Source organism: Chondrus crispus, genomic scaffold, assembly GCF_000350225.1.
Source record: "Chondrus crispus Stackhouse genomic scaffold, scaffold_165, whole genome shotgun sequence".
NCBI lineage: Eukaryota > Rhodophyta > Florideophyceae > Gigartinales > Gigartinaceae > Chondrus > Chondrus crispus.
This window is the reverse complement of record NW_005179034.1, coordinates 58,819-85,353: the sequence shown is the minus strand read 5'-3', so window position 1 is coordinate 85,353 and position 26,535 is coordinate 58,819. Positions and strand designations below refer to the sequence as shown.

Genomic DNA, 26,535 nt, shown 5'->3' with positions numbered 1-26,535 from the left:
GGAATGGTGCTCCTCAAGTTTCTCCCTCGATAAGATCGCTGCTCGATAATAGCGCTAGACGAGTATGAACATGCCGCTAGAGGACGCAGAACTGGCGGGCTCACTTCGCTTCCCAATTCCGCCATATCACAGATTTTTTAATTTTTGATATCGGTGACAGCATCTCGCCCAGATTTGGCAACGGATCACATCTTCGAATCAACATCCTGGAATGGCTCTCAAAGCTGCACTCCAACTCGCGAAGGAGGCAGAGCTCTCGTCATAGGACAGTTTTCTCTGTTCACGTCGCCAGGCTGCAAAACTCGTTTTCGGCAGCTGCAGCTATGCAGCAAGGTGTCTCAACAAGAGCCCATCGATTATCAGGCTCCTCTACCAGCTGCCTTTTTGTAGGCGTTGTAGCTGTGACGACCGGTGCATTCTCGTGCCGACAATTCTTACTCAACGCTTTGAGCCGGCCTGCACGGAGGCGATTGGTGACCAAGCCGACACTAGACATGTCAACAGTGGCAACTTTTGGTGGGGGGAATGGCGTCACGGTGCCTTCGAGAGAGAGTCCGTCAACGGCTGTGATGATCTTCTTGCACGGATTGGGAGACTCGGGTGTGAACTGGGCTCCTACGTTTCCCCTTCCACCCACTCCATATATGGAGACAGTTCTTCCCAATGCCGATGATCAACCAGTTACAATCAACAATGGCTTTCGGTCACCGAGTTGGTTTGACTTGCGTGGCCTTGATGAAGATGCGGATGAAGACGAGGACGGTATTGACAGAGCCGTGGGGCGCATCGACCGCATTGTCGAGAATCAGGTGAGGCTAGGAGTGCCTGAGCATCGGATTGTTGTCGGAGGTTTTAGCCAAGGTGGCGCCCTAGCGCTTAGCTACGGATTACGAACCGAGAGAAAGCTTGCAGGTATTGTTGCGTTGAGCGCCTGGCTTCCGCTGAGGGGAAAGTATCCAGCAGCCTGCAGCCACGCTTCAAAGGATTTAGATATTTTCATGGGGCATGGTACAGCTGATCAGGTCATCACCCACAGCTACGCGCGGAAGAGCGCGGATTTGCTACAGCAGATGGGACGCAAGGTTTCATTTCATTCTTACCCTGGTTTGACCCACTCAGCATCGGCCGCCGAATTAGATGACTGGGGCTCATTTCTGTCACGAGTAGTACCTCGCGAGTAGCCTCGCTGTGTAGCGCTCAGTTTTGGCATAAACCACGCGTTTGCTCTCCTCTCGCCTCGCAGTGACGGGGCCTACAGCATTGCGCTGTCACGATATGCGCCACTATGGGCTGGCATTCTTCCCATCCCACGTTTTTACATTTTGGAACCGCTCGCCAATCCCATCAGCAATGGCGTTCATTTAATAACAAACTCAACAATCCGTTTCACAGAATGAAACGCGAAAGGTCTGACTTTACCAAAAGGTCACCAAGAGCGTCTTGTACTTGAACTGCGTCGACGGTAACAGTCTGCCCTTTTAGCTCTGGAGCTGTGAATGAGATATCCTGTACAATCCTTTCAATAACAGCATGTAGTCTTCTAGCCCCGATATCTTCAACGGTATGGTTGATTTCGGCAGCAATGTTCGCAACTTCAGTGATGGCAGCCTGCGTAAACTCCAGAGTCACCCCTTCTGTGGCCATGAGCTCACGCTGCTGCCTAATAAGGTTGTTTTCGGGCACGGTCAAAATTTTGCGCAGATCCCCCGTGGAAAGAGGCTTCAGCTCAACTCGGATTGGTAATCGACCGACGAGCTCTGCCATGAGGTCCGACGGCTTGCATTGCGTAAACGCACCAGCAGCTATGAAGAGGATGTGATCCGTTTCAACGTTACCATGCTTTGTAGAAACTGTTGTGCCTTCGATGAGAGGAAGGAGATCCCTTTGTACTCCTTGACTAGATGCATCAGCGCCATGTCTTTGGCCCACTGGAACGGCGATCTTGTCAATCTCATCAATGACAACGATGCCCGCATTCTCCGTCGCTTCAATAGCTTCCTTGACTACTGCTTCGTCACTGAGAAGCTTCTCAGATTCCGCTTCCTCAATTAGCGCTCTCGCATCGCTAATTTTGACTCGCCTCTTCCGCGACCCACTCTGCCTCACCGTGAATAGCTTGTCAAAGACATCAGTCATTCGCTCCGGTGCCATATCTACTTGTACAAGCGACGGGGCTGTGCGACGCACAGGCTGGTCGACGTCGATGACCTGATGATCAAGAGCACCCTGTCTGAGTAGATGGCGGAATTGATCGCGATTCTTATTCGAGCCCGGAGAAGCCTTGCCCATCAATTCATCTAAAATCCTCTCTTCAACAGTGGTCGCAATGCGGCTGGCCATAACCCTTCTCTGTCTATTCCTAGCCAGTGTGATAGCATTCTCCAATAAGTCGCGCACAATCTGCTCCACATCCCTACCGTGAAAGCCAACCTCTGTGAACTTTGTGGCTTCAACCTTGATAAAAGGGGAATCCACAAGTTTGGATAAGCGCCTCGCCAGCTCCGTCTTACCGACGCCGGAAGAGCCTATGAGCAGACAGCATTTTGGCAGGACCTCCTCTCGCAGCTCCTGAGAGAGACGTAGACGGCGCCATCGATTTCGCAAGGCGATAGCCAGGGCCTTTTTAGCAGGCTGCTGGCCGACAATGTGGCGATCAAGCTCAGAGACAATGCGTTGCGGGGTGAGGTCTGCGGAGATTTCTGGGCCGCCGTAGGATAAGGGATCGCTATCATCTGGAGTGACGGTGAGGAGCTCCGGGGATGTGGTGGGGGGATTAGAGGAGCCCGCATCTGTAGGGGGTTCTTCTGGGGGTGATGAGGACGTGGAGAAGGAGTCGGCTGAGAGGGTGAAGCGCAGAGAGCAGGGTTGAGGCGTAGGTTGGGTTTTCGCTTCGGAGGATGGGTAGGAATAGGGCTTTTGAAGGTTTGGGGTCGTAGAAAGTGGGCGAAGATTTCGGGAAAGGCGGAGGGCTGTGGAGATGTGGAGGCGGTGTAGCGGGCGAAGCATTGTAGAGAGAGGAAGAAAGAGTACGGTATAGCGAGGATGCCAGCTTGGTGTGGAAGCTAGCTAGGATGATGTTGAGGAGGAGAGAACGGGTGGGTGCGGTCCGGGGAACAGTACTGTAGTGGGCTCGGAGAGGTCGGTTGAGGGCGTGTTTGCAAGGTCTCGAGGGGAAATCATAATATTGAATGTTTTTGGGGGGTGGCTCTGAACGGGGCCAATTAGGTGCAGTAGAATTCTTATCTTGAGGGATCTGCAGGATGAACAGGCCAATGGCATGTTAGGGTGGCTCATCGCTGGCCAATGAGGGTGCAGGATGTGTGCTCAACCTCCTGCCACTTGGCAACGTGGCACGTAACAATTGGCCAATTACCAAGTGCCTCAATTCTCGAACTGAGCTCTGGGGGGCTCTCCAATTGTAAACGTGGACACGCGAAACAGAAAGCTGCCGGTCAGACGACAGCAAGTTGAAAAATTGCTGTGCTGTTGCTGGCGCAGGATCATAAGACGAGCGATGCCGTTGGCATGTTTTTGCCTTTCTGCAGCAGTGCGCTCGTCTGCTGTGCTGGAGCGAACGACTTATCCCTACCGATGCCCATTTTCGAGTAACCCACATTGCTTCTCAGCACCCCTCGCACCTCCGACCCCGTCTCCAACTTGAGACATATATAATACATCCACGCCATTACGTGCCTCCGCTCCAGCCTCGATACATGTCCTCCGCCCACTCCCCTTCACGCGACCCGGTCGTCCTCTTTACGCTCCGCTTTTGGCCCTTCTCATCTAATCCGCCCTCTTCTACTCCATCCCCCGACTCTGATTCGCCCGACGCCCCCAAAAAGCCAAAGCCATGGCTCCCCAAAAACATGTTCTCATCCTGGGCTTCTGACAACGCCCATCACTTTTCCGTCTGCCCTGACTCCATCCCACTCCCGTCCGAAGCCTCCGTCCTTGTCTTCAATGTTTTCAGACAAAACCGCAATCGCAGCTCCGGCCTCATCCCCGTCATCAGCGTCGACCCCTTCCGCCCCTATGCCCTTCTCACCGTCTCCATTGACTCACAAAAACTCTGCCGGTTCGGCGAAATCGTCAAGCCGTCCAACTCCCTACGTCGCCTGCTCGGCCACGTCGTTGACTTAGTTCCGCCTCTCTCGGAAACCTCCACGTCGCTTGCTCCCTCCCGCGACCCGTGCGGCTTCGTAGGTTGCGGTGGTGCTTGCCGTCCAGTCCCGCCCGAGGGCCTGCGCGAAGCCTTCCATATGGAGAACGTGTTCCGCCAGGTCACCAGAGACTCTTCTTCCCACAATCGGACAGATGCCTCAAGCCCCAAGTCTGTATCTCCCTCATCTTTGGGTCCTGCACCGCTTCCCGGGAGGACACGCTGCGCGGGATGGCTTAATCTGCCAGAGGAAGTGCTGCACCTAGTTGTCTTGCACCTGCGCCCGAAGGATTGCATCGCCTTGTCCAACGTGAATGAAGAGCTTCACGATTTTATGAAGCCATTTGTGCCGGGCCTTTTGCTGCGACTTTTTCCGCATCAGGTCGATTCGCTGGCGCGCATGATCAGCATGGAAGAACGGAGGCCGGCCAGTGTCTCTATGTCCATGCTACATCGTTTCGATGTTCCCAGACTGCCAAACGTTTGCGTGGTGGCGGACATGACGGACGGGACGTTGATGAGGCTTGCGCAGATGCCACAGTTGGAGGCGCCGAGAGGGGGGCTGTTTTGTGACGAGCCGGGTCTTGGGAAAACGATTACGGCTCTGAGTTTGGTGCTGAAGACGCTCGGGCAAATGCCCCGTCCACCAGATGGGCGAGTGATGGAAACTGTGCCCCGCCGATACGGTGAGGGCGATGTTTCTATATATAGGGAGGTCGCGGTCGGCCGATATTGTGCATACGGAGAAGAGTCAGCTGTTCCAAATCAATCACGGCGCGGAAGGCTTTTTCCGTTTTCGGACGTTGACAAGAGACGCTCTTCCAATCGCCGCGTGAGGAGACCTGACTTTCACAATCCTGCGGTAGGTCAGGGATCTGTCCCTTTTATATCTGATAGAGAGAGTGAGGTGGTATATCTTTCGCGGGGGTCTCTTATTGTGGTACCTCCTGTCCTAACATGGCATTGGGAGGAGCAGATTTCTATGCACGTCCGAGAAGGTGGGCTTAGAGTTCTGCATGTGAAGCGAGTCCGTGACTTACCAGAATCTGCTGAGGAACTAGCGACCGACTACGATGTTGTTATGACATCTTTCAACGTTATTGCGGAATTGTCAAATTCAATCCGAGCGACAGCGCCACTATTGATGAGGGTCCGGTTCTTGCGGATTATAGTTGATGAAGGACATAAGCTTTCTGGTGGAAGTTTGTCGTTATTTGCACATGCTTGTGAAAGGCTTCGCGCTGAACGAAGATGGGTGATGACTGGAACTCCGACGCCATCAACTGCCCGATGCGATGTCGACCATTTATATCATTTACTGAGATTCATTCGAGATGAAGAGTATGGGTTGGACAAAAAGGCATGGCTAGTGGGCATACGTGAGCCTTTCTCGCAATACTATCCTCAAGCTTTAAAACGACTTCAACCCGTGTTACGCCGTGTCATGATTCGGGCAGACAAGTCTATGCTCACGTCACGATGCCACATCTCTAATTCAATTCTTGACTTCACAAAAGGGACAGCTGCTGACTACAATTGGCTGGTGAGCCTTACGAGAAGGAACTTACTTACAGCAGATTGGTTCAGCGAGACCCACAAGGAGTCGCTGCTGAACAAGAACAATTTGGGAGAAGCACAACTTGCCATTAGAAATTTACGGATGGCCTGCTGCTACGGCGGAACGAAAGACGCTATGTTTGACGCTTCTGAAGTGATTGACACATTGAATGAACTATATGAAAAGTACATGGAGAAGGCTCACATACACCCAAATGATCGATTTGATTGCCCAAGTACAGACTGGCCCCTCCTGACACGTGATGGTGTCTCGGGGGAAAAGGAAATGGAGCTTCAGAGAAGTCTGTATAAGAGAGCTGATATGTGGGATGAACTTGCAGGATTTTCACACGACTTCTTGCGGTTGACGAGGCACTACAAGAATCCAAAAGATGGAGTGCGCTTTAGGACACGTATTTATTCGGGTATACTCAATGACATTGGGAGAAGCTTCCTTGAGAGAGAGGCGCACTGCGCTCGATGTCACGTGTTTACGTCAATTCCGATGGTAACGCCATGTGGGCACTTGCTGTGTGAAGAGTGCGTTGCCCTCGACAAAGAGAAATGTACCGCACTACATTGCGGGGTGGCATACGACCTCGACAACAAGGAAAATGTACCCGAAGACTTGATCGAATTGCAGCCGGCTGCATATTCACCGGACGATTTTAAAGCCAAATGGGATACCAACTGGGGTCCGAAAATGGCGCACCTCGTGGACAGATTACGCAACTTGCCCCGTGAGGAGACATGGTTCCCAGGTGAAAGTGAACCTCGGCAAATGCGACCGAAAGTAATTATTCACAGTACAATAACAGACCACTTGAAATTCGTTGCGGTGACCCTGAAAGAATGCGAGGATTTGAAGTATTCGTACATTGAAATGTTCAAGAACACGCGAGAGATGGATCCGAATCTTAAAATGATTAAGAGCGCATCGGAATTTGCAAGGCAGAGCGTAAGGATGTTTGCGGAGGATGAAGAACGAAATATTCTTCTGTTGAGCTCAAAACATGGATCAGTCGGGCTTGACTTGAGTTTTGTGCAGTACATTTTTCTGCTTGAGCCAGTCTGGGATGCATCGATGGAATTACAGATCATCAGTCGTGCCCATAGAATTGGATCAAAACGCGACATTTACGTTGAAAGGCTGGTGATGAAAGGATCTGTGGAGCATGAGCTGCTGCAGGACCTTGATAGTGAGACGCAGATTGGGCTAGAGAAGTTTGGAGGGGCAAGGAGTCATGAGGATCTGTCACGCGTGCGGTCGATTCTGCGGAATTTGAAACCGGTGTGTGCCCCGGCAATGAAGGTACAGGTGAATGGAAGAATTTTGCCAAAGAAGAGGCAGAGTTGTGGCGATGAGGTGGAAGTTGCTGAGAATGAGAATAGCCGAAGTGTTCGCTTCAGAGTGACAGAGAATTACTAGTTTGATACGCAGTTTGATATGTACAAGTTTTACCATACAATTTTGACATCGGCCAATTCGGCCAATGTAGTTGAAAGCGGCGTTACGAATGCGGTATAGAAGAGCTGCATATTTCCATTGCCTGGATCGTTGCCGCTTACAATTCGGGCAAGGCGGGTGCGCAGGCAGAAGGGCAACATCTTTGTGTATCTTGCTTGTTAATGTACAGAACCTTCGGGGTGACTACTGTGGACGTGAAACACCACAGTGTACCGTAAAGTATGACGTGTTGCACTAAGTGCTCTACAGCATTCCGCATTGTGCCACAACCTCATCCCACAACCTCATCCCAAATCCTCAACCCACAACCTCATCCCACAACTTTCATCCTACAGGATCAAGTCTTGATCTGCGGGACGACGTTGTGGTACCTCCAGTAATATAGTGCCACGTGGACGATTTGGGGCGTCGGTGAGTCAATTGTGGACACCGAATCGCTAAAAGAATGAGTGGCTCAAACTCCTCTGACCAGTAATGCAAATTGAATATTTACCGAGACCCTGCGCGTGCTCAGAGCCTTGCACCTCCCGCTCCCGCTTTCACGCTCCCATCTTCCCTTCTTAACACCACCCTCTCAACGCTCCCCCTTCCTCAGCTGCCAGCCAACTCACTCCTGCTCCAGCTCCATCGCCATGGCCAGAACACCAGCGTTTGCGTCTCCAGCGCCCTTGACAGCCACGCGCGCCTTCACCCAATCCTCCACCTCCCCGCTCGCCCCCGTCCGCGTTCAACAAACCGCATCTCGCAACATTGTCCGCGCTGTCATCGTCGGCGACCCCAAGCCAGGTCAGGTCGTTGTCTCCCCCTCCATCCTCTCCGCAGACTTCTCCAAACTCGGAGATGAAGTCCGCGCCATTGACCAGGCGGGCTGCGACTGGGTCCACGTCGACGTTATGGACGGCCGCTTCGTTCCAAACATCACCATTGGGCCCCTCGTCGTCAATGCCTTGCGCCCCGTCACTAAAAAGCCGCTTGATGTACATCTCATGATTGTCGAGCCGGAGCTGCTCATTCCGGACTTTGTCAAGGCTGGTGCCGATATCATTTCTGTGCACTGCGAGGGCGAGTCTACCATCCATCTCCACAGAACTCTCAACCTCATTAAGGACCTTGGCTGCAAAGCGGGCGTCGTCCTCAACCCAGCCACCCCCGCGAGCGCCATTGAGTACGTTATCGAGTTGTGTGACGTCATTCTCGTCATGTCGGTCAACCCGGGCTTCGGAGGCCAGGGCTTTATTGACTCTGTCGTCCCAAAGATTGCCGCCATTCGAAAAATGGCTGATGACCGTGGACTCAACCCCTGGATTGAGGTCGATGGCGGTGTCAAGGGTGCCAATGCGTACAAGGTCGTCAATGCGGGCGCCAACTCTATAGTCTCTGGATCTGGTGTGTTCGGAGCCCCAGATTACGCAAAAGCCATTGAAGATATTCGTGCTGCGAAAACACCAGTAACTGTTTAGGTGAAATATTTTTAACCTTCCTGCTCTTGTCGGTATTAAACAACTCATAATTCGCTGTTCAGGGATACTTTTCGGAAAGAAATGCAAACGCGCGGGTTGCCTAGTGACTGCAGTGTTGTCACATGAGAACGTTCATTGGCATTCTTTCTCTCGCCATTGTCTGTGAGTGCAAACGCAGACTGGTGCAAAGCTTTGCAGTGGAGGACTATTGCGCTGTTGAGCTCAACTAGCGGTCAGCATCTAGCACCGAATACGTCACTTAGCAGTCGATTGACTTCTATTCGTCTGTAGGAATGAGGACTCCGTTCTAACTTTTCGAGCATGTCAGACTGGCCTCTACACTACACTGTATCACATGAAAGTATAGGACACGCGTATGCTTCTGCGAAGTAGCTTAATTTTTACACTTCTGTCAAAAGACAAACAGAATACGGATCAGAGTGCAAAACCTTTAAGACGCCACCCCTATTTCATACTTTGCACGCTCTACAGTTCAAACGGATTTTCTACTCGCCCAAAAGTGGCCACTTGCGACAAAATGAGCCGTTTTAGGGGCATTGTTAAAGTGCTCAAATTATGCCGGTGAGAAGGGTGCTGTACTCAAAGTGTACAGAAAGTGTTCAGTTCTGTACCCTTGCATTATATTTTCTGCGCTATTTTGTATTCTGGCAAGTACTGTACTGTAGCGCTGTGATCAGTTTCGAGTTGCTCCCGTATCAACTTCTTTAAGCATTTGGTTATGCATGTCTAAGGGACACAAATGATTCCATCTGCTCAAAGGACAGATCTCGGGGCCAACGCTGGGTGGACTGCGCTCTGCAATGGTTTTACGAGTATTGAACGTCGCGGAGAAACCATCGGCTGCGAAAGAAATCGCAAATGTTCTCAAAGCTGGTCAGCAATGTGAGACAAGGCCTGGCCTGTCTCGCTTCAATCAGATATATGACTTTGACATGAATCTAGCAGGGAATCGTGCGCGTATGTCATTCACTTCGGTGCTTGGTCATCTAAAAGGTACTGACTTCGAAGACCGGGTTCGGAAATGGGGTTCATGCGATCCGGTTGATCTGCTGGATCGAAGTCGCACGAAAGTAGAATGGTTTGTTCCTGAGGACAAACAACCGATCGCAGAAACACTTCGACGGGAATCACGGCGTGCAGACTGGCTGGTTCTTTGGCTCGATTGCGATTCAGAAGGAGAGAAGATTGCATTCGATGTGGCCGATGTCTGCAAGCAAGGGAAGCCGAGCATTGTCGTGAGACGTGCAAGGTTCTCTGCGATGACTCATGGTGATCTTTTTCGTGCTGTGGCGCAACTAGGTGAGCCAAACGAAAGAGTTGCGCAGATGGTATCGACGAGACAAGAGATTGATTTACGCGCCGGCTCCGCGTATACCCGCTTCCTCACCATTCAGCTTGAAAAATTTTCCCTGGTCGGAGATGACGAACGGCAGATTGTGAGTTACGGGCCTTGCCAATTTCCTACACTGGGGCTAGTTGTTGACCGCTGGCTGAAGATCCAAAATTTCGTGAGGAGGCCGTTCTGGGTCTTTGACTTATTCGTGAAGGACTGCAAAGTGCAGTTTGATTGGGCAAGGAAACATCTTTTTGATGAGTACACATCCATGGCTCTTTATGAGCTTTGCATAGAAGAAGCTGAGCAGGATGGTATGATGGTCTCGGTTACCCGTGTGGATAAACGGATGAAGAACCGGTGGAGACCATTGCCTTTGTCGACGGTCGAGCTTCAAAAAGTTGCCTCACGAAGCCTGCGAATAAGTTCACATCGCGCCATGGAAGTTGCCGAATCGCTCTACAATAAAGGACTCATTAGCTACCCACGGACAGAGACAGACCGCTTCGACAAATCATATAACCTGAGGGATCTCGTGGGGAAGCAGGTTGGCCATCTAGATTGGGGACCGTTTGCTTCCCGGCTACTGTCGCCCCCGAGTGAAGAAGATGCGTTAGCTTTCACATGGCCTCGTTCGGGGAGCAATGATGATGGTGCACACCCTCCTATCCACCCAACGGATGTGGCTCCAGCCAGGTTCGAGTCCACGGATCATCAGAAAATCTATGAGTACATCACAAAGCGATTTCTCGCTGCATGCTCTATCGAAGCAAGGGCTTCAGAGACGAGAGTTGAAGTTCGAGCAGGTACCTCGGAATTCTTCACGGCTCGAGGACTGATTATCGAAGAAAAGGGGTATTTGGAAGTCATGTACCCTTTTGAGAAGTGGACAGACAAGGACATGCCAGTAGCTCTACTGCACGTAAACGCGAAGTTACTAATTGACTCTTTGATGCTTCGCCAGAGTCAAACTCAGCCACCCCCGTTACTGCAAGAGTCAGACTTAATCGCATTGATGGACCACCACGGAATTGGAACAGACGCTACGATTGCCGAACACATTAAGAAAGTGTTGGATCGGAGTTACGTGGAGAAGGTGCGCGGGGGAGGGTTCTCACCAACACAAATTGGACAGGCTCTGGTTATTGCACATGAACAGTGTCAGCTACATCTGGCGCGCCCGGACATGCGAGCAAAACAGGAACGGCAACTCAAACAGATTTTGACGTCGGAGATGGAGCCTGCCGACGTTCTCACAAATGCCCTCTCCGAGTATCAATCCAAATTCCGACATCTTCGTCAAAACCGAGACGTTTTGGATACCGTTTTCAGTGAGCGTTTTCAAGCCGTCACTGCTCGCACATGGGCTACTCTTATCCCCCAATTTTCTCGATGTGGAGCTTGCAGTCAGCTCATGGACCTAAAATGCTCCCACAGCAGTAACGGTGGTGGACGTGGACAAGCCACATCGAGGGGACACGGTCGAGGAAGAAGACGGGCCCAGGCACATGCCAGTGTGAGACAAGAGGGAGCAGACCGAGCCTTGGACTGCATTCCATGCAACAAGACGCTGAAAGTTCCCCGCAATGGTAACCTGGAACGCTCACAGCATGAATGCCCAATATGTAGGTACCAAGTAATTTCTGTCACTAACTCCACAAGTAACTCAACACATACCGTATGCCCTATGTGCATGAACAATCCGCCCCCCGAGCCTGGTTTCAATCCCGAGGGGAAAACTTCAGAATTCCGGTGCTTTAATTGCACCAACAGTCAATGTCGCCTTGCCCGGGGAACGCCAGCAGGACTCTCAGATGTAGCCAAGTGTCCAAAATGCGGACGGCCGTGCGCTTTGCGGGAAACATCATCTGGAAGCAGATTGGTATCTTGTACTGCGGGGCGTGGAAATTGCGATTTCGTCTACTTCTTCCCACGCAACTCTGTCGAACGCCTTGGGCGTGCAAATGGATCCTGTGAGCGCTGCGGCTCTGCGGTGCTGGAGGTTTTTTTCTCGTCAGCTGCACGACCCCCAGGAGCACCGCAATGTTTCAAGGGCTGCATTTGGTGCGATTCGCGCTACGAGAGCGCTTTGCGTGCATTAGGTGAGGATCGTGATGTGCCAAGGCATCCAAATCCTGGGAGTAGGTTCGGCGGGCGGCGTGGTAGGGGTCAAGGGTACAACTTAAGAGGCGGGGGACATGGATTTAGTGGAGTCGATATCGAAGGCCGCGGCCGTGGTGGGGTTCGGGGGGGCCAACACGGAAGGGGACAATCTGGAATCCGTTTCCCCCGATGAGGTATTGTGCGCCGTATCCAATTATATGTAAAATTCAAAGTTACTACGTTACTACCACACTGAGGACCACCAAGGAAGTGGTAGCAATCGCGTATTTAACCTGAGCATGCCTTCCGTCTTGATTTTTGGTAGACGATGTTGTCGTCAGAGAAGCAGTAGATTACTGACGCAGACCCCACGACCATGTTTGATTCTCACAAAAAAAAGTGTTGCTCCCCATTGTACCACAGCATACTGTCCGGAGTCCTTGACTGCAATCGCAGACAGTTGTTTTAGCCTGGGAAAACAACTGAAAACCGCACTGTTCATTTTCATAGAGGACACCTAAACTGCCACAAACTGTGCATTTCCGGAACGTGAAACCGCTTGGTTCCAACTATTACCAAAAATTCTCTTACTCACTCTAGCATATCGCTGAGGAAATCTCCCAGCTGCTTACATTGCGGTTCTATTGCTTCTTGCACAGAGATGCCGATCAACAGAGCAACAATGTGAGAACCATGCCGTACAACAGTGATGCGCAGCGCCAATGCGCTGCTTCTGAAGGAGGTTTTTACTTTGTACAATGGCAAGCGTCAAAATTCTAGGATGAATTCCACGTGTGCACTTGGCCACTTGTTCAACCTGTAATGCCATTATCCCAGCAGCCAATTTGACCCTCAACAACAAAATCGCACCTGCGCAATCGCCCTCATCATGCTGCTTCGCAACAAGCAACTGCCGACCTCCCATTGTTCCCTCTCCTTGCTCGTCGGTCTACGAGAACACCATTTCGAACTATGACAGTTGTTGATCGCTCCGGTACTGACTGGACCCCCTGGCCCCGGCTTGCAGGCGTTCCCAAGCGTCTGCAAATTGTCGGTGGCGTCGCTGCCATCATGGGCGCAGCTGGTGTCTTCTTTGAGTGGCGTCGAAGGGTTGGAGGTATGGCGTGGCGATTTCTTTTGTGCAATGCGATGACTGGAGAATCGCGATTTTTGAGCTCCACCTTGTGGAAGAGAGTCCCTTACTGACACGCTTTATCGTGACCAATTTTTACGAGCAGGACCACTCCCATCAACCGTCACAAAGGAATGGCAGGAGGCCACGGCGAAGCGTAGTGAGGCTATGCCGATGGAGTCGAACGCTGACCCCGTAGTTCTTAACCCGATTACTAAGTCTATCCAGAAGAAGTGATCGCGCCAGAGAGAGTAGGGTTTCTAGATAAATGGAAGGCCTGAGCGCATCATTTGAAAAACGCCAATGGGGAACTCTGTTTTCGCCGATCTGGTCCGTGGTTGTAAGTAGATAAGTACAACCACGAAAGAAGTAGCAAAGCGCGGTCTTTCATCACATAGCGATTCTCCCGCGAAGCATATCTGACATTCCGTGAGAGTAGGCATTTGCGGCGTTTGTGGCAACAGCCGGCCATTGTCCAGCCTGGTTGCTGTCAAGCACATGCACTTTTTGCAAAAACATCACCCTCCACGACTTATACCCCTCTTCCTGGAGCGCACTGCACCTCGGTCTTGCAATGCCACGAATTTCGGCCAACGCCTAAGTAATTTAAAATAGTTTACCGTGTTACATCTAGTGAGCTCCGAGGAGCCAATCCGTTCCACTAGTGAAAATGAGAGTAGTAACCACTCCGCACATCACCATTCTCCGCTTGTCGAATTCCTACCATTTCAGGGAGACTGGAGTTGCTTCTGGAAGGATCCTGGTCGGAATGAAGAGAAATTCCATTGCGGTGATATCTGATAGTCTCATCCTCTTCGGGCGGTGACCAGCCCATCGATCGAAGCATTGTTTCAAATCGTACGTCCTCTTCTGGATTTGGCAAAGGAGGTAAAACATCTTCCTGTCTGTCTGAAGTGCTCAGTACTGATGACGAGGGCTCGTTCGCATGACATGCTCTCATCATATCAATCATGGATGGGCCATTGCTAGGCAACGCTGGTGCTGTTCCAGATACACCAGGGAGCGACGATGGGGGCACGTAATCGTCCTCGTTCTCGAGCAAGCTGTTCACGCATGCCTCTGCAACACCATCGATCACCTCGGGACTTCCGTTCGCCCAACCGTTCACTTGACGTGATTCCAGCATGGGATGACCTATAGGATGATCGTTCGACTTCCTGCTGTCTTCCGGTACTAGTTTGGACGGTCGGCGCGGGTTAATGTTTCCGTTCCCAGCAAAAACACCTCTGTCCTTTGGTGCTTTCAAAGTTGTAAATCGATCCTCCGACATCTTCGGGTTGAACTCTTCAACTTGCCCCCCGTGCGCCACCGATGGATTCGTCATTGAGTCAGTTCTGTTAGTCTTCAGGGGCAAGGCGTTTCGAGTTTTCGTGGTGGACCCGCTATCTACGCTCACAGCGGTGGCTACTGGAGCTTCAGTTGTTCTTTCAAGACGTCTTCGCATAATCTTCTCCTCCGGCCTCAGCAGTGTTGCAATGTCAGACTTTCTTCTAGATCTCTCTTTCTCCTGTTGCAGAGCTCCCAGCACACCTGAAGGCAGTTTCGATGCAGAAGTGACCTGTCTGGAGGGCTCTTTATCACCATTCCGCAACCGCCAGTCCTCTTTCGCCATAGATAGTCTGCCATTGGAGGAATCGTGCGGAGACTCCCCTTTCGAATCCGGCGTCTTCGTGCGGCGAGACGATGTTGACCTTGGGGAGACAGATTGGCGGCGAGTGTTAATTGCTTCGCGGAAGGCATCTGCTCTGGAATTCGAGGGACGAGGAAGAACAGGATCGCGTTCCCTCTCGGTGCTTTTCGAGCCGGAACCAACATCACTGTCAGTCTTCCCGCGTCCCAGAAAGGCACCTCTGCTCACAGCCGAAGTCCGAGACTCGAATCCTGGAGGCACATCGACGGGCGATTCCGCCATAGACGCTTTTCTCCCGTTTTTCACTGGCGTCGATGAAGATTCTCTACCATTGGTCTTCCGCGAACCACCTGATACCCGTGGAGGCGGTGAGGGGGCCGACGAGCGTCGCAAGGCACCTATCTGATCTTTACGGGAGGTCACCGGGGGTGGATTCCTCTTGCCCTCATAGCGACTAGGTGCGGCAGGCGTAGGGGCCTTGAACGCCTCGTCAAGACGACGCGAGATCTGTTGCGGTTGCGAGGTAGGAGCAGACGCGTCTGTATTTTTCCGACCCACAGGGCCTGTCGCGCTGTCACTCCGACGGCTCGGCAGGTCACAATCCACGTTCCCGTAAATCGATCGAATGCTCCGCATGTACGCGTCCTTGGTGTCAATCGGAGCCTCCCGTAGCCGTGGGGTGATACCCGCCACAGGCTCTGCTGCTGCAATATTCGTCATTGCCGGAGTCGTAAAATTAGGGGAAGCTCCTCTAGCCGAATCTGCGACTAGTAGTTTGACGAGCTCCGGCGGTGCGGCATCATCGGAGGCTGTAGTCAGCGGCGGGGTCGTGGAGGAGGACTTGCTGGGCCTTGCGACGCGCCTCGCTAGTTGCGGCTTGGTGGCCTCGGAAGACAAACTTTTCATCCTGCTAGCCATGGGCTCCCTCGGAAGAGGCTGTGCGGCAGGAAGTGGAGTGGTCGGTGTAACCGGACGACTCTTCGGAGCTGCAACGGAGCCGGTGGCCCTGAGGCCGCCGCCACCCAAAGAGCGACCAGGATTACGGGGGACGGCGGAGGTGGTTGGAATTAGTTTTGAATAGAGAGCAAACTCGGCCTCGCGGCGATGGTCGACGGCGAGATCGGACTGGTCTTGCGACAAGTCGGAGGTCTTGACGGCACCAGCGACGACCTCAGCTGCAGTGGCCTTTTGGGGGGTTGAGGTATGTGGCCATGCGGGGGCGGGAGCTGAGGAGACAGGGGAAGGGCGAAAGAGGGTTGGAAAATTGGAGTCCGTGTTTGTGCGAGGACGCGAGGGGAGGGGGGGCATCTGCTGGGCAAAGGAGTAGGTGAAGGGGGATTTGGAACGGACAGCAGCGGTTAGTGAAGGCGGGGAAGGGCGACCTGGTGTGGCCATGGTCCCATGCGAAGGGAGGGAGACGTCCCGAGGAAGTCGGGGAAGGGAAACGGGCGGCAAGAAAAAGGGAAGGGAGGGAGAGGATCAATGGGAAAATGGGGAGGTGCAGTCAATAGAGTGCGAGTTCAACGGGTGAGGGAAGAGGGGGGAGGTAAAAAGACAAATTGATAACCCCTAGCAAGAGCGGATGATGTGAGAGCGGATGACAGCGCGGGTATAAGGGAAAATAAGTCGGGAGATGGGCGGGAACGGCGACAGAGAATCTAGAGAGCGGGAACGGCTTGTTACGATAGAGAAAAACAGAATTGGGGGTCGGAAGGCGAGTGCCAGCGGAATGTGGTTGAGAGCAGTGAATGCGTGTAGTGTGTTTTGCACCGAAGTGTGGGTTGTTTTGAGACAGGCAACCAAAGTGGTAAGCGGGTGGCGAAGATCAAGCAACTTTTGGGAGGATGTTGTACACGGGGAGAGGCGAGCGGGGATGGGTGCGTTGTAATGACAGAAATGCAAGCCGAGAGAAGAGAAAGGCCGAGAGGGGGTCACGAGGAGGAACGGAAGGGTCGCGAGGGCCAGCACAGCGGATGGGAGGGAAAAAACGAGGGGGCACTGAAGTGAGATAAACGAGAGGGGCGGGCGGGAGTTGAAGCGCAGATAGTGAAGGGCGGGGGTGGGCCAGAGGGGGAGTTGTGGGGAAGGAGGAGGGGGGAAAAGGAGGGGTTGTTGTGTTTGACGTGCAGAGCGGAAAGGTAGTTGAGGAATGGAAAGGTGGGGGGGATGGGGGGGGGGGACAGAGCGGGGGAAAGGGGACGCTTCCAGGGTGCGCGGGAGAGGTTGCGACGGGCGGCAAGGCGTGGCGAGGCGGGGGAGGAAATGAGCGCTGGCGCGCGTGTGGTTTCACGACGTTGGAAAATTGGAATTTTTTCCAAGTGATGCGGCCCCCCCCTCGTCACTCCCCAGTTGCCCCCTTCCCCTCCCGCCAATCCACGCCAGCCACGCGGCACACCTCCAGCCCCTCTCTAGACTCGAGCCCTAACATACACGCCGTACACGTGTTCTACATTCTACACGTCGTCTAATCCCTCACTACACTGTATTGCTCTTCTTCATCGCCAGCCACTCTAACCCCCTTCCCCTTCTTTCCTTCACTCCTCTCTTGGGCCATCATCTTCGCCCATCCAGTCAGCCCGCCTCTATTCCCCCTCCTCCAACCTAATCACCATGAAGCATCTATGCCCTTCTCTTTCCCCTTCCCTTTTGCCCTCCCCTTGGCTCCGCCGCCTGTCCGAACCATGCCATCCACCACTCCCATCCCTCACCTCCGCCGCGCTCGCATCGCCAACTCTCTTCGGCATTCCCTCCCCCCTCGCCTATCCGTTGTCCTTCTGGGCTTTCAGACCCTCCTGATTCTCTTCCTCTTCCTATCCCTGCGCACCAAGAACGTTTTCATTACAAACCTCCTCACCTCGCACCCCACCAACACCTACACCCTACCCCCACCGCATGCAGACGACGCGCCTGCCCCACTTTCTCGCTGGCCCTCCTTTTTATTATCTCATCCGTCTGCAACACCCTCACCGCCGCCGTGCGATATCCTCCATTGGGCATACATCGGAGAAAAGTGCTTTTTCCGAGACGACCATGTTAAGGATCGCGCCGGTCATAACAGCTCCATCTGGACTCTTGTCGATACCCAAGACTGGCTCTATTCCTTAGAGTACGACTTTCCTTGTCCAGCAGTTGTTTGCCGCCATCAATGGCAGGACGAACTCAACCTCACCTCACATATTTTGTTACGCGTCCTCCAAGAGAAGTATCCAAATGACACGCCCTGGAACGTCGAAAATATGTACACGGGAAACAAGTACTTTCGTGTCAACCAGTTTTGGGGTCTTGAGTACAAGTTTCACGGCCAATTCACTCTAACCAGAAGGGCCGATGATGGCGAGGAGAACCAGAAGAACAAAACTGCTGCTATCACCATTCGTCGTGGATTTACGCAAAAGTACTGCGATGTCTCCATACAGGACAATGTTCCCTCCGAAGAGGTCCCTATATATCTTGTTGTCCCATACACTGGTCGTGTCGAGCAACTGAGCCTCTTCTATTCGAACATCAAGGAGTTGCTGGATGACGATGTCGCTGTCAAGGTCATTCTGGCGACATATGGAGGTCCAGTTCACATGCTAGGCGCTGAGGAATTACTCAGGGAAATGCAGATTGGCTTTTCAGAGGGCGAGCTGATTGACGGCCATGTCGTTCAAGTGGTAGAAGCTTCAGGAGACAAGTTTGGCAAGTTTTCGAGGTCTAGAGCCTTGATGGATGGTGCAAGATATGTACCTTCTGATGGACTCATGTTCTATTGCGATGTCGACATGATCATTCGGAAGCCTTTCTTCTATAATTGTCGTTATAATGCACACCGCAATTTCCAGGTTTACTATCCGGTTGTGTACAGCCTTTATCCGTACGGCAATACTGTTTCCAAAGAACACGGCTACTGGCGCAAGGGTGCTTTCGGAATGGTGTGCGGGTACAAGAGTGACTTCAAGCAAACCAAAGCTTGGCATCATGCCCGGAACAGTCTCACTGGATGGGGTTTCGAAGATGTGTTGCTCCACAAAGAATTCAGCAATCATTGGAAAATTTCTGTGTTTCACGCAGTGGAGCCAAACCTGCTTCATAGATGGCATCCAAAGTACTGCGAGTTTAACATGCACGTCGCAGCTTGCCTTGGGACTATCTTTCAAAACATGGGCAGTCAGAGTTTTCTAGCATCCATCGTAGCCCAGCAAGGAATTGACGTGAGGGAAATTCCGTACTCTCCGATTCCAGTCATCTTCAGTGCCTATAAGAACGATACCGCCGGAAGTGAAGACAGGGTGCTGGAAATGCCTGCACCCGAGACAGCAACTGACATGACGAAAATTGAAGAGCTTCGCGGCTTATACGAAAAAGCGTTGCAAGAAGGAAAAGGGGGCCTGATCTCTCTTTTTGCCAAAGAGGCTCAAGAAACTATGCAGCACGCAAGTCTAGAAGAATCGTTGCAAGCTCATTTAAAGAGGCTAAACTCGCCCCCGCAACCAGCTTCAGTGGCACCTCCGCCAAGGGACTCGTCTACCGCAGCCACCGGCCATACCAATATGGGGCCTGACGAAGGCGTTGCCCCTGCACTAAGAACGCCAGACAAGCCCCCCACGCCAGACGAACCAGTAACGGCCCATGTCGCTCCTCAGGTCCCTGATACTGAGAAGCAAGTCTCCACATGACTAATCGCGGATTGAGTATCTTTCGGAGATGCCTTGCGTTTCATCCCAAAACACAGACGTTGATAACGAAACCTTCTAAACATCTACATGTGTGCGGCAATCTCACCAAGTAAGGAAAGCTTTCCATGATTACGCTATTCTTGACATGGCCTCGTATTCAATATTGCGGATCTCCTCTCCCGTTTCCGCAAGAATTGCAGTCACCGAGAATGATTCTATATTAATAGACTTCACGACAGCCTTTTTGCCGCGGTGAGGGTCTCGCAACAAGAGGACTTCCCCGCCAGGTTTTGGAATGACGGTTTGGAGATCATCCTGGTCGACTTCTAATAGGACTTTAGAGTCGATCATTTTGACCTGCGCGCCGTAATTATCGATAACCTCGATAATCCTGCCTTTCTTGCCGGTAAAAGTCCCGTTCCCGACCGCGGTGTTGATCATCTTCACCAGAATACCCTCCACAATCCACGGTTTTTCGTAGTCGGCTTTACCCGCGCGTTTTGCTTCAACGGGACTGGATCTGATTGCGTCATTTTGCGTTCCACCGGGGTGCGGGGTAGCTCCTCCTTTCGTCCGCTGGATCTCCTTTTGGTCGGCACGCATGATTTCCTCAAGTGCTGATAGCTTTGGTGCTTTCCCAAATCTGCTTGGTTTTCGTTTAGTCAGTTGTCCACTGGTATTTTTGTGCCTGACTATCGTTGCAGCGGCCAGCGCATTTCCCTCTCCGACAGCAGGAGTCTTTCTTCGCTTCTCGTGCATTGCCATCTCTACAGATACGTGTCTATCTACATGCACTTCTTTTTGTGGCGAAGGTGATTCCATATCTACCCGCCTTTCCCGCAAATGCTTCGCCATCTCAAGCTGTTTCTTGAGCATGTTTTCGGCCCTCTCTTCTTCCGCAACTCGCATTCTATCGATATCCCTGGCCTTTCTATCCTTTTCGGCTGCACTTCTATCTACAAAGGACATCCACCAACCATCCTCTCTGTCCTCAACTCTACACAAGCCACTCCGGCCCATTTCCTTGACAAAATCTGAAAGCGTAGTCCACCTTGTGGCGTTCATGTGGAGGTGATCGCGATCTTTGATGTACTCTTGATAAACTGTGTTAGCCGAAACCATGCTCGTTCCGTATCTCCTACGAAGGACGAGCAAGAACTCAGTTTGAAAGCTCTCCGAAAAACGCCCGATGTACTCGTGTGGATTCTCCGAAAACAGTGAGAGTTGTCTCTGATGCCCATTGCTTTGGGTATGATTTTTAAACCCGTTTTCATCTCGGCACTGCTTCTCGCACATCTGGCAATACCATCGCAAACGGCCTAAGCCCTTGGCCTTAATGCGCTTCGAAATGGCTGCTGCAGTCATCGAACCTCCATGCTTTCCCATTTCTCATTCATTAACTAACTGTGAGTCCGATTCAACGCTGCCACTGTCGAGCCCAATCAAAAATAAATGTAGGTAAAGTACTTGGATAATAGTTACCTGCCACAAACTCTGCCCTCGTTGCGCTTTTAGTCGGAAGAAGACGTCCAAGCGAATTCTTGCTTCCAGCAGAAGACTGGACCTTCTACGCGTCTAGAGGATGATGTGAATCTTGCGCTGATGTCGCAACCCGTTCCCTCAAGCGATGAAGAGGCTGTCACGAGAAGCACCGTTCTTAACAAGTTTCCACGCGGTGCGAGGCCAGGCGCTGGTTTTCTTGAGTTGCCGTTTCTCTGCTTTTGTGGATAGGGAGGTGCAAATTGCACAATGAAAACTTCAATGGCACATTGCACCGTGCAATGTGCCATTGAAGTTTTCATTATGAGAAAAAAAAAAATTATTTCTATTTACAGCAGCTAGCCCTTTCCGCAATGAACTATTAAACGTAGAAACCCTCTCGACCTCACCCGAAGATCATGCCGCGGACGCCTGTTTACGGATTTGCAGGCCACTAAACTATCCTTCTGAGGAAACGAGATATTTAGTCCGTACCGTATATTTTATTCAGTGGGGACGCATGAATTCCACATGGATAACAACACAACAAACCGAATCAGCTGAACTTGATTTGCACCAAATAAGAACGCCGCACACCAGACTAGTATTCAAATTCTGCTCATTGAGTTAAGTGCACGGAAAAAACAACGTCGAAAGATGATGAATCGAGAAAGACGGGTTAACAGTTTGATGTGTGAAACCATTTCATGGAAGTAGCCACGAGCTAGTTAGTGATGAGAAAGCATGGAAGACACAGACGCAGAGGCCTTTGAGCACTTCAAACGTCAAAATGAAAGTCAACCCATGTGAGACCATGTTCACCGTGGAGAAAGGCTCTCAACTACGCAAACTAAAATAGCACATGATTTGCGCTCTCTTCTCATCTGCCCACCGCTCCTTCTCGAGTAATATGCGAAAGCACTGAGAGCGGAGGAACCCTAACGAAAGCTTTGAGATGCTCCAAGGATTTACCAGCAGCTATACGCAAGGAGCGGACAGGTCAAACACAAACACGTTTAATTGCTGCCCTACCCACTAATTTGTTGTGATAGGATGGAATGCTATATATCGGGACGTTTGCAATCACTGCAAGTTCCCTTGATGTTAAGGTGCGATGAAGTTGTTTCTGCCAAGGAGTCCCGTCGATACCGTAACGTACCAAGCAACTGTGTGGGCCTTTTCTGTGTCGCTGCCATTCAACTAAAACCAGAAGCGTTCTGTTTTTGCCTCTTTCTCCTCCTCGACTTGTACACATATGCGGCTATCGTCTAGAAACTATGGATTTCTCACTACGGCTTGTCCCTGCTCCTGATTCCAAACCCACATCATCCAACTGAGTATACTGCTGATGAGTATTGCCAACATCAAACAGTCTCCGCTACGTGCACACGGAGACAACTAAACCCCCTCACCCACCACACTTTCCAAAGGCATCCCCTGTCGCCGCGAGGAGTCTCTGTAGCAACTTCGACTTCAACTAGCGCCCACGCACAGACGTGAGCAATAAATCCCCCATACATTTTTTGACCTTTGACTAATGGCACCATATCTGTGGGAAAGTCTATGATGGTTGTTACAAGCTTCTATCCTCAAACAAGCTGAGGGGAGTACCGGACTCCTCCATGTTGACCCCTCGAGTACAATACTTGCGATAATACTGAACGTTATTGAAAGAACTGACAATGCGGCGGCGCAGTTTGGTCGCAGTTTACTCTCGTTGAAGTGGCCTTAAGATTCTGATTTGGGATATGGCGACGAAGGCATTGTCGGAAACAGTTGGATCATCTTGAGCGTTTTAATTAAGAGCTTCGAACAAAAAAACAATAGTAACGTTCTGCATTTACCACGAAGTGTATACAATAGTAACGTCCTGCATCTACTACCAAGTATATAAAATAGTAACGTAATGCAATAGGTTATCCAGCAATACAACAACAAAATGTAAACGTTGTGAGCTCCGTCCAGTAGTACCCTCCGGTAAATTAGTAACCTGATCAACTAAACTTGCCCTCAGCCGATCCTTATTAAACCCTGTTTGGATGTCTAGTCATACCTCGGCTACCGAAGCCGTGCCCGTACTGTAACAAGACGATCGGTCATAGCTGATTAGAAATTCGGTCTTAGCTTTTCACGCCTATCTAGCATCATCCTTTCTGCAGCACGGATAAAGGAGTCCTTATCTATTACCATACCAGACCCTTCCGTCTCAAGCATATATTCCATTTCTTCGTCGCTCCAACTGAAGCGACCAATTCCTTCTTCTCCTGAACCTCTCTTCAACAAATCTATAGCGTGGAAGATTAACAATGTATGCGCTCCCTCCGGCAAAGATCTGTTAAAAAGATTTTCTAAACTTTGCCTTCTGTGGGCTTTCGCAAACTCTAGTAGTTCAGAAAAACTTTGAAGAAACATATCCTCCGTGCATATTTTCTTTTGACCCGTTTTCCCATACAACGACAGGGCTATAGTCCGTTCGCTTGGGTTTCCCTTGCAACCGGCTTCAGTCTTCATTAAGTCTACCATAACTTGGAAAGCTCGTGTGGCTGTGATGCACCGCACTCCTGACGGAGTTGCTCGGTCCGAGGCTTTCTGAAAAGCAATGCGAGCGCCTTCCCTTTCAAGTACTGGCTTGTTCTCGGACTCCTTTGCACTGTCAACAGTTTCTTCTTCTATCTTTAAAGAATTGCAACCAAAGTCAGTTTGTTGCAATGTGCTCTGTGGATGACTCATTTCTGGATTCAAGCTCGCACGAGGTACTGGGGGTTCCTGAAGCCGCTTCATCGGCGGACACTCTGCTTCGTCCCTGATGCTAGCCCCTCTTAACGTTTCGCGAGCACCAGCAATCCCTGCATCAAGACATTCCTCTTCCACGCTTGCGTACCTCGAGACGACCATACCAGGAACGTCTGAGGTGGCTGAGAGCAGGCTTCTGCCCACCAGGACCAGCTGCTCCCCAACTCCTTCTGCTATGTTTGATGTGCCCATCTCTGGATTGCTCACCAACTGCCCTGGGGCCTCTCTTGCGCGAAATTGGTACTGCGTAGTTGGTGATGGGGGACTTGCACCCTTCGGCGGCTCCCGTCGTCCAACAGATGGCAGCAATCCGACGTCATCAAACATCCGCGCTCTTTGCCCTTCAAAGTTCATATTTGGGTGACAAGCCCCGCCGGGACCAGCGGATATAGGTGAAAATGTTCCAACAGTTGGCGCAGTATCCCCTCTGTTCTGCACTGTGGATGCAGGTTTGTATTCGAGTGTATGTTGCCCGGCATTAGCACCGTCCGCTGCTAATCGCGTACACTCAGACCCCGCTGAATTGGATGACGGTCCTAGGCGTGGTGATTGTCGAAGTCCCTTTGTTGACTTAGTCCTTTGGAATGTTGAAGCAAGCATATTAATCGAGGTTGCGTTGCAATTATTCTTGCCCGGAGCAGTGCGAGATCTATTTCTATTTTTAAGTGCCATCCGCCTCAGCCGAGCTAACGGAATATTGTCATCCGCCGACTCATCGTTGTCGCTGTCACCCGTCAGTGATGCCTTTGACATCCCAAGCGGCATTTCAGTAGTAGGTGGTGGGATGGGGGAGGGGGCTGTTGTCGTTTTCTTTGAAGAGGTGAATACGATCCTTCTGGCGGGTACTAGACAGGTTGGAGCAGGATCTCTTTTAAAGGATGGCGCGGGATCCTTATTAGAAACATGAGCGCTCCGGAGACGCAACCTGACGTTGACGCTGCACTGCGCCAGTGAGCTTGAAGTGTCAGGAATAACGTCTGATTCAACATTTTCAGTTATTGTTGCTGTGGGAGCGATTTCAGTCATTGTTGCTGCGGGAGCACTTCCAGTTATTGTTGCTTTGGGAGCACTGTCTCTTGTCGCCGAGGGAGCAGCTACACCACTTACGTCATTCGTTTCGAAGGAAATCACCTTTGCCGCCGTGTTGTCTGTCTCATCTGAAGCGGTCAAAGTCAAAGCCTCCTTAGGAAGTTTGCTGCTTGATTTTTCTCCCGGCCGACACACTAGTGATAGTTTTTCAAGACTTGGGTCGATCTCCGCTGGCGAAGGTAGTGCCTCTGTCCCAGTTTTGCGTGAGACATCGGCGGCGCTCCGCACATCCCTGCATTTCTCAATATCTGCTTCCTCTCCACCAAGTCTCAGCTCTCCTTGTCCCGTTTGGTCTTTCTTTAAATCCTCGCCATCATCTGCAAAAGGTTTCTCACAGTCCATCGCTGTTTCTGGTTGGTTCACAAGGCCAACATTTGACTTCACTGACAGTTCCTGACTGCTTCTGCTGCATGCCCTTGATAGTTGTTGTTGCAATGGAAGACTTTTGCTTCCCTGGCGCTCCTGTGAATCAGGAGTCTGTGACCGGTCCCGATACTCCTCTGCGGCTGTTGCATCCACTTCTTTCTCCCTTGAAGAAGCAGATCTCGGTGGTTTGATCCCTGCTGCTGCTGGTGCATCACCCGGTGAGGCTGACCTGCTCAGTTTCGTCGCTGGCCTTGGCGGTTCTATGGGGCCTTTTTTAGGGGCGAGTATTCGCGCAGGTTTACGGAGAAAGTCTTTCAATTCTGTTCGGCTGCTGCAGTTCGCTTGTGAGGTGAAGTTACCCTGTCTTCTATGGTTAGGAAGTTGTCTTCCACCAGATGAAGGATCCGGCGGCATGGTTTCTCGTGAAGGTGGTGAGCGTGACCTTCGCTCCCTTCTGCCACGTTCTAAAAGCACTCCTAGATCTTTTTGCGTATTGCAATAAGCATCCCGTGGTCGGACACTTCGTTCCTGTCCTAGGCGTTCATCAATGCTCATCCTTGCTCTTTCTTTGCCGTACTGGGGGGGAATCGAAAGCGATTCTTGTTGTGGAGTCATCTTTTTGTTTGGGAGGCGGTAGTTGTTTTGCCACTCAGGGAACTTCACAGGCCTTCCATAAGTACCTGATGCCACGCATGGTATAGATGACTTTTGTACCTCAAATTTGGTCGAATACATTACTGTCATGTTCTTTGGATCGATCGATTTGCAAAGGAGGCGGACCTCAAGGCCATCATGCGTCCTCGAATGGAGCTGTTGCATGACAGAGCTGACTGCTAAGAGACCGCCATTAAGACTTTGAGGAGCTTCACATAGTACCAATCCCGAGCGGATGTCAAATACTCTGACAGTGCTTGGACGATAGAGGTCGCTCGTGACAGCAATCACGAGTCTGCCCTTGTCTGCAAACGTTACCGAGGAATAAGGAGTTGAGTCAGAGCATGAGAGAATAGCCGGGGGGTCATCCCACCGGCCTCTTTCATACAGTTCGATGCTTAGGGCATCAGACGAAATTAGTGCAAGACGGCGACCATCATGTGACAAGTCCCACTTTGAGCAAGTCGTCTCATGATGTAGACAATCTGAGAATCTGGTGAGCTCCGTTCCGTCCCGGTCAAGTATAATAATGCTATTCCCAACGGCCTTCCAGGTTTTTGGGCGGACGCCTGATAAACCGACAGCGATTATCGAGGCATCGCTAGACATTTT

At 51.4% G+C, this 26,535-nt stretch overlaps 10 protein-coding genes; 6 read left to right on the top strand and 4 right to left on the bottom strand.

Annotated features, from left to right (window-relative positions):
• The first annotated feature begins 323 nt into the window (after positions 1–323).
• CHC_T00008581001 (Putative phospholipase A2) lies at positions 324–1,271 on the top strand. XM_005714043.1 is given in 2 exon segments: positions 324–1,181; positions 1,182–1,271. 1 exon segment carries the CDS (start codon positions 324–326, stop codon positions 1,179–1,181), a length of 858 nt encoding a protein of 285 aa, XP_005714100.1. The 3' UTR covers positions 1,182–1,271.
• A 41-nt stretch (positions 1,272–1,312) lies between these two features.
• Positions 1,313–3,006, bottom strand: CHC_T00009395001 (ATP-dependent Hsl protease ATP-binding subunit HslU, heat shock protein HslU). XM_005714042.1 is given in 2 exon segments: positions 1,313–1,386; positions 1,387–3,006. 1 exon segment carries the CDS (start codon positions 3,004–3,006, stop codon positions 1,387–1,389), a length of 1,620 nt encoding a protein of 539 aa, XP_005714099.1. The 3' UTR covers positions 1,313–1,386.
• A 707-nt stretch (positions 3,007–3,713) lies between these two features.
• CHC_T00002965001 (hypothetical protein) lies at positions 3,714–7,435 on the top strand. XM_005714041.1 is given in 2 exon segments: positions 3,714–7,145; positions 7,146–7,435. 1 exon segment carries the CDS (start codon positions 3,714–3,716, stop codon positions 7,143–7,145), a length of 3,432 nt encoding a protein of 1,143 aa, XP_005714098.1. The 3' UTR covers positions 7,146–7,435.
• Positions 7,436–7,816: 381 nt separating this feature from the next.
• Positions 7,817–8,726, top strand: CHC_T00008270001 (similar to Ribulose-phosphate 3-epimerase). XM_005714040.1 is given in 2 exon segments: positions 7,817–8,644; positions 8,645–8,726. The coding sequence occupies 1 exon segment, from the start codon at positions 7,817–7,819 to the stop codon at positions 8,642–8,644; it is 828 nt and encodes a 275-aa protein (XP_005714097.1). The 3' UTR covers positions 8,645–8,726.
• Positions 8,727–9,465: 739 nt separating this feature from the next.
• CHC_T00002964001 (hypothetical protein) lies at positions 9,466–12,294 on the top strand. The gene has a single exon (XM_005714039.1). The coding sequence runs from the start codon at positions 9,466–9,468 to the stop codon at positions 12,292–12,294; it is 2,829 nt and encodes a 942-aa protein (XP_005714096.1).
• A 727-nt stretch (positions 12,295–13,021) lies between these two features.
• Positions 13,022–13,470, top strand: CHC_T00002963001 (hypothetical protein). XM_005714038.1 is given in 3 exon segments: positions 13,022–13,073; positions 13,074–13,218; positions 13,340–13,470. The coding sequence occupies 2 exon segments, from the start codon at positions 13,074–13,076 to the stop codon at positions 13,468–13,470; spliced, it is 276 nt and encodes a 91-aa protein (XP_005714095.1). The 5' UTR covers positions 13,022–13,073.
• Positions 13,471–13,817: 347 nt separating this feature from the next.
• On the bottom strand, positions 13,818–15,790 carry CHC_T00002962001 (hypothetical protein). XM_005714037.1 is given in 2 exon segments: positions 13,818–13,894; positions 13,895–15,790. 1 exon segment carries the CDS (start codon positions 15,788–15,790, stop codon positions 13,895–13,897), a length of 1,896 nt encoding a protein of 631 aa, XP_005714094.1. The 3' UTR covers positions 13,818–13,894.
• A 1,715-nt stretch (positions 15,791–17,505) lies between these two features.
• On the top strand, positions 17,506–19,542 carry CHC_T00009035001 (Glycosyltransferase, family GT7). The gene has a single exon (XM_005714036.1). The coding sequence runs from the start codon at positions 17,506–17,508 to the stop codon at positions 19,540–19,542; it is 2,037 nt and encodes a 678-aa protein (XP_005714093.1).
• Positions 19,543–19,671: 129 nt separating this feature from the next.
• CHC_T00002961001 (hypothetical protein) lies at positions 19,672–20,928 on the bottom strand. The gene has a single exon (XM_005714035.1). It carries the CDS (start codon positions 20,926–20,928, stop codon positions 19,672–19,674), a length of 1,257 nt encoding a protein of 418 aa, XP_005714092.1.
• A 1,914-nt stretch (positions 20,929–22,842) lies between these two features.
• Positions 22,843–26,088, bottom strand: CHC_T00002960001 (hypothetical protein). XM_005714034.1 is given in 2 exon segments: positions 22,843–23,127; positions 23,128–26,088. The coding sequence occupies 1 exon segment, from the start codon at positions 26,086–26,088 to the stop codon at positions 23,128–23,130; it is 2,961 nt and encodes a 986-aa protein (XP_005714091.1). The 3' UTR covers positions 22,843–23,127.
• Between the last annotated feature and the right edge of the window lie 447 nt (positions 26,089–26,535).

What these genes read in the sequence shown, in the direction of transcription:
- CHC_T00009035001 (XM_005714036.1), top strand. Translation starts at nt 17,506, where the DNA reads ATGCCCTTCTCTTTCCCCTTCCCTTTTGCCCTCCCCTTGGCTCCGCCG.
- CHC_T00002960001 (XM_005714034.1), bottom strand. Translation starts at nt 26,088, where the DNA reads ATGCAACAGCTCCATTCGAGGACGCATGATGGCCTTGAGGTCCGCCTC.
- CHC_T00008581001 (XM_005714043.1), top strand. Translation starts at nt 324, where the DNA reads ATGCAGCAAGGTGTCTCAACAAGAGCCCATCGATTATCAGGCTCCTCT.
- CHC_T00002961001 (XM_005714035.1), bottom strand. Translation starts at nt 20,928, where the DNA reads ATGGGAAAGCATGGAGGTTCGATGACTGCAGCAGCCATTTCGAAGCGC.
- CHC_T00008270001 (XM_005714040.1), top strand. Translation starts at nt 7,817, where the DNA reads ATGGCCAGAACACCAGCGTTTGCGTCTCCAGCGCCCTTGACAGCCACG.
- CHC_T00002964001 (XM_005714039.1), top strand. Translation starts at nt 9,466, where the DNA reads ATGGTTTTACGAGTATTGAACGTCGCGGAGAAACCATCGGCTGCGAAA.
- CHC_T00009395001 (XM_005714042.1), bottom strand. Translation starts at nt 3,006, where the DNA reads ATGCTTCGCCCGCTACACCGCCTCCACATCTCCACAGCCCTCCGCCTT.
- CHC_T00002963001 (XM_005714038.1), top strand. Translation starts at nt 13,074, where the DNA reads ATGACAGTTGTTGATCGCTCCGGTACTGACTGGACCCCCTGGCCCCGG. An exon ending in GTGGCGTCGAAGGGTTGGAG is followed by an intron (nt 13,219 to 13,339) that starts GTATGGCGTGGC and finishes TTTTACGAGCAG; the next exon opens with GACCACTCCCATCAACCGTC.
- CHC_T00002962001 (XM_005714037.1), bottom strand. Translation starts at nt 15,790, where the DNA reads ATGAAAAGTTTGTCTTCCGAGGCCACCAAGCCGCAACTAGCGAGGCGC.
- CHC_T00002965001 (XM_005714041.1), top strand. Translation starts at nt 3,714, where the DNA reads ATGTCCTCCGCCCACTCCCCTTCACGCGACCCGGTCGTCCTCTTTACG.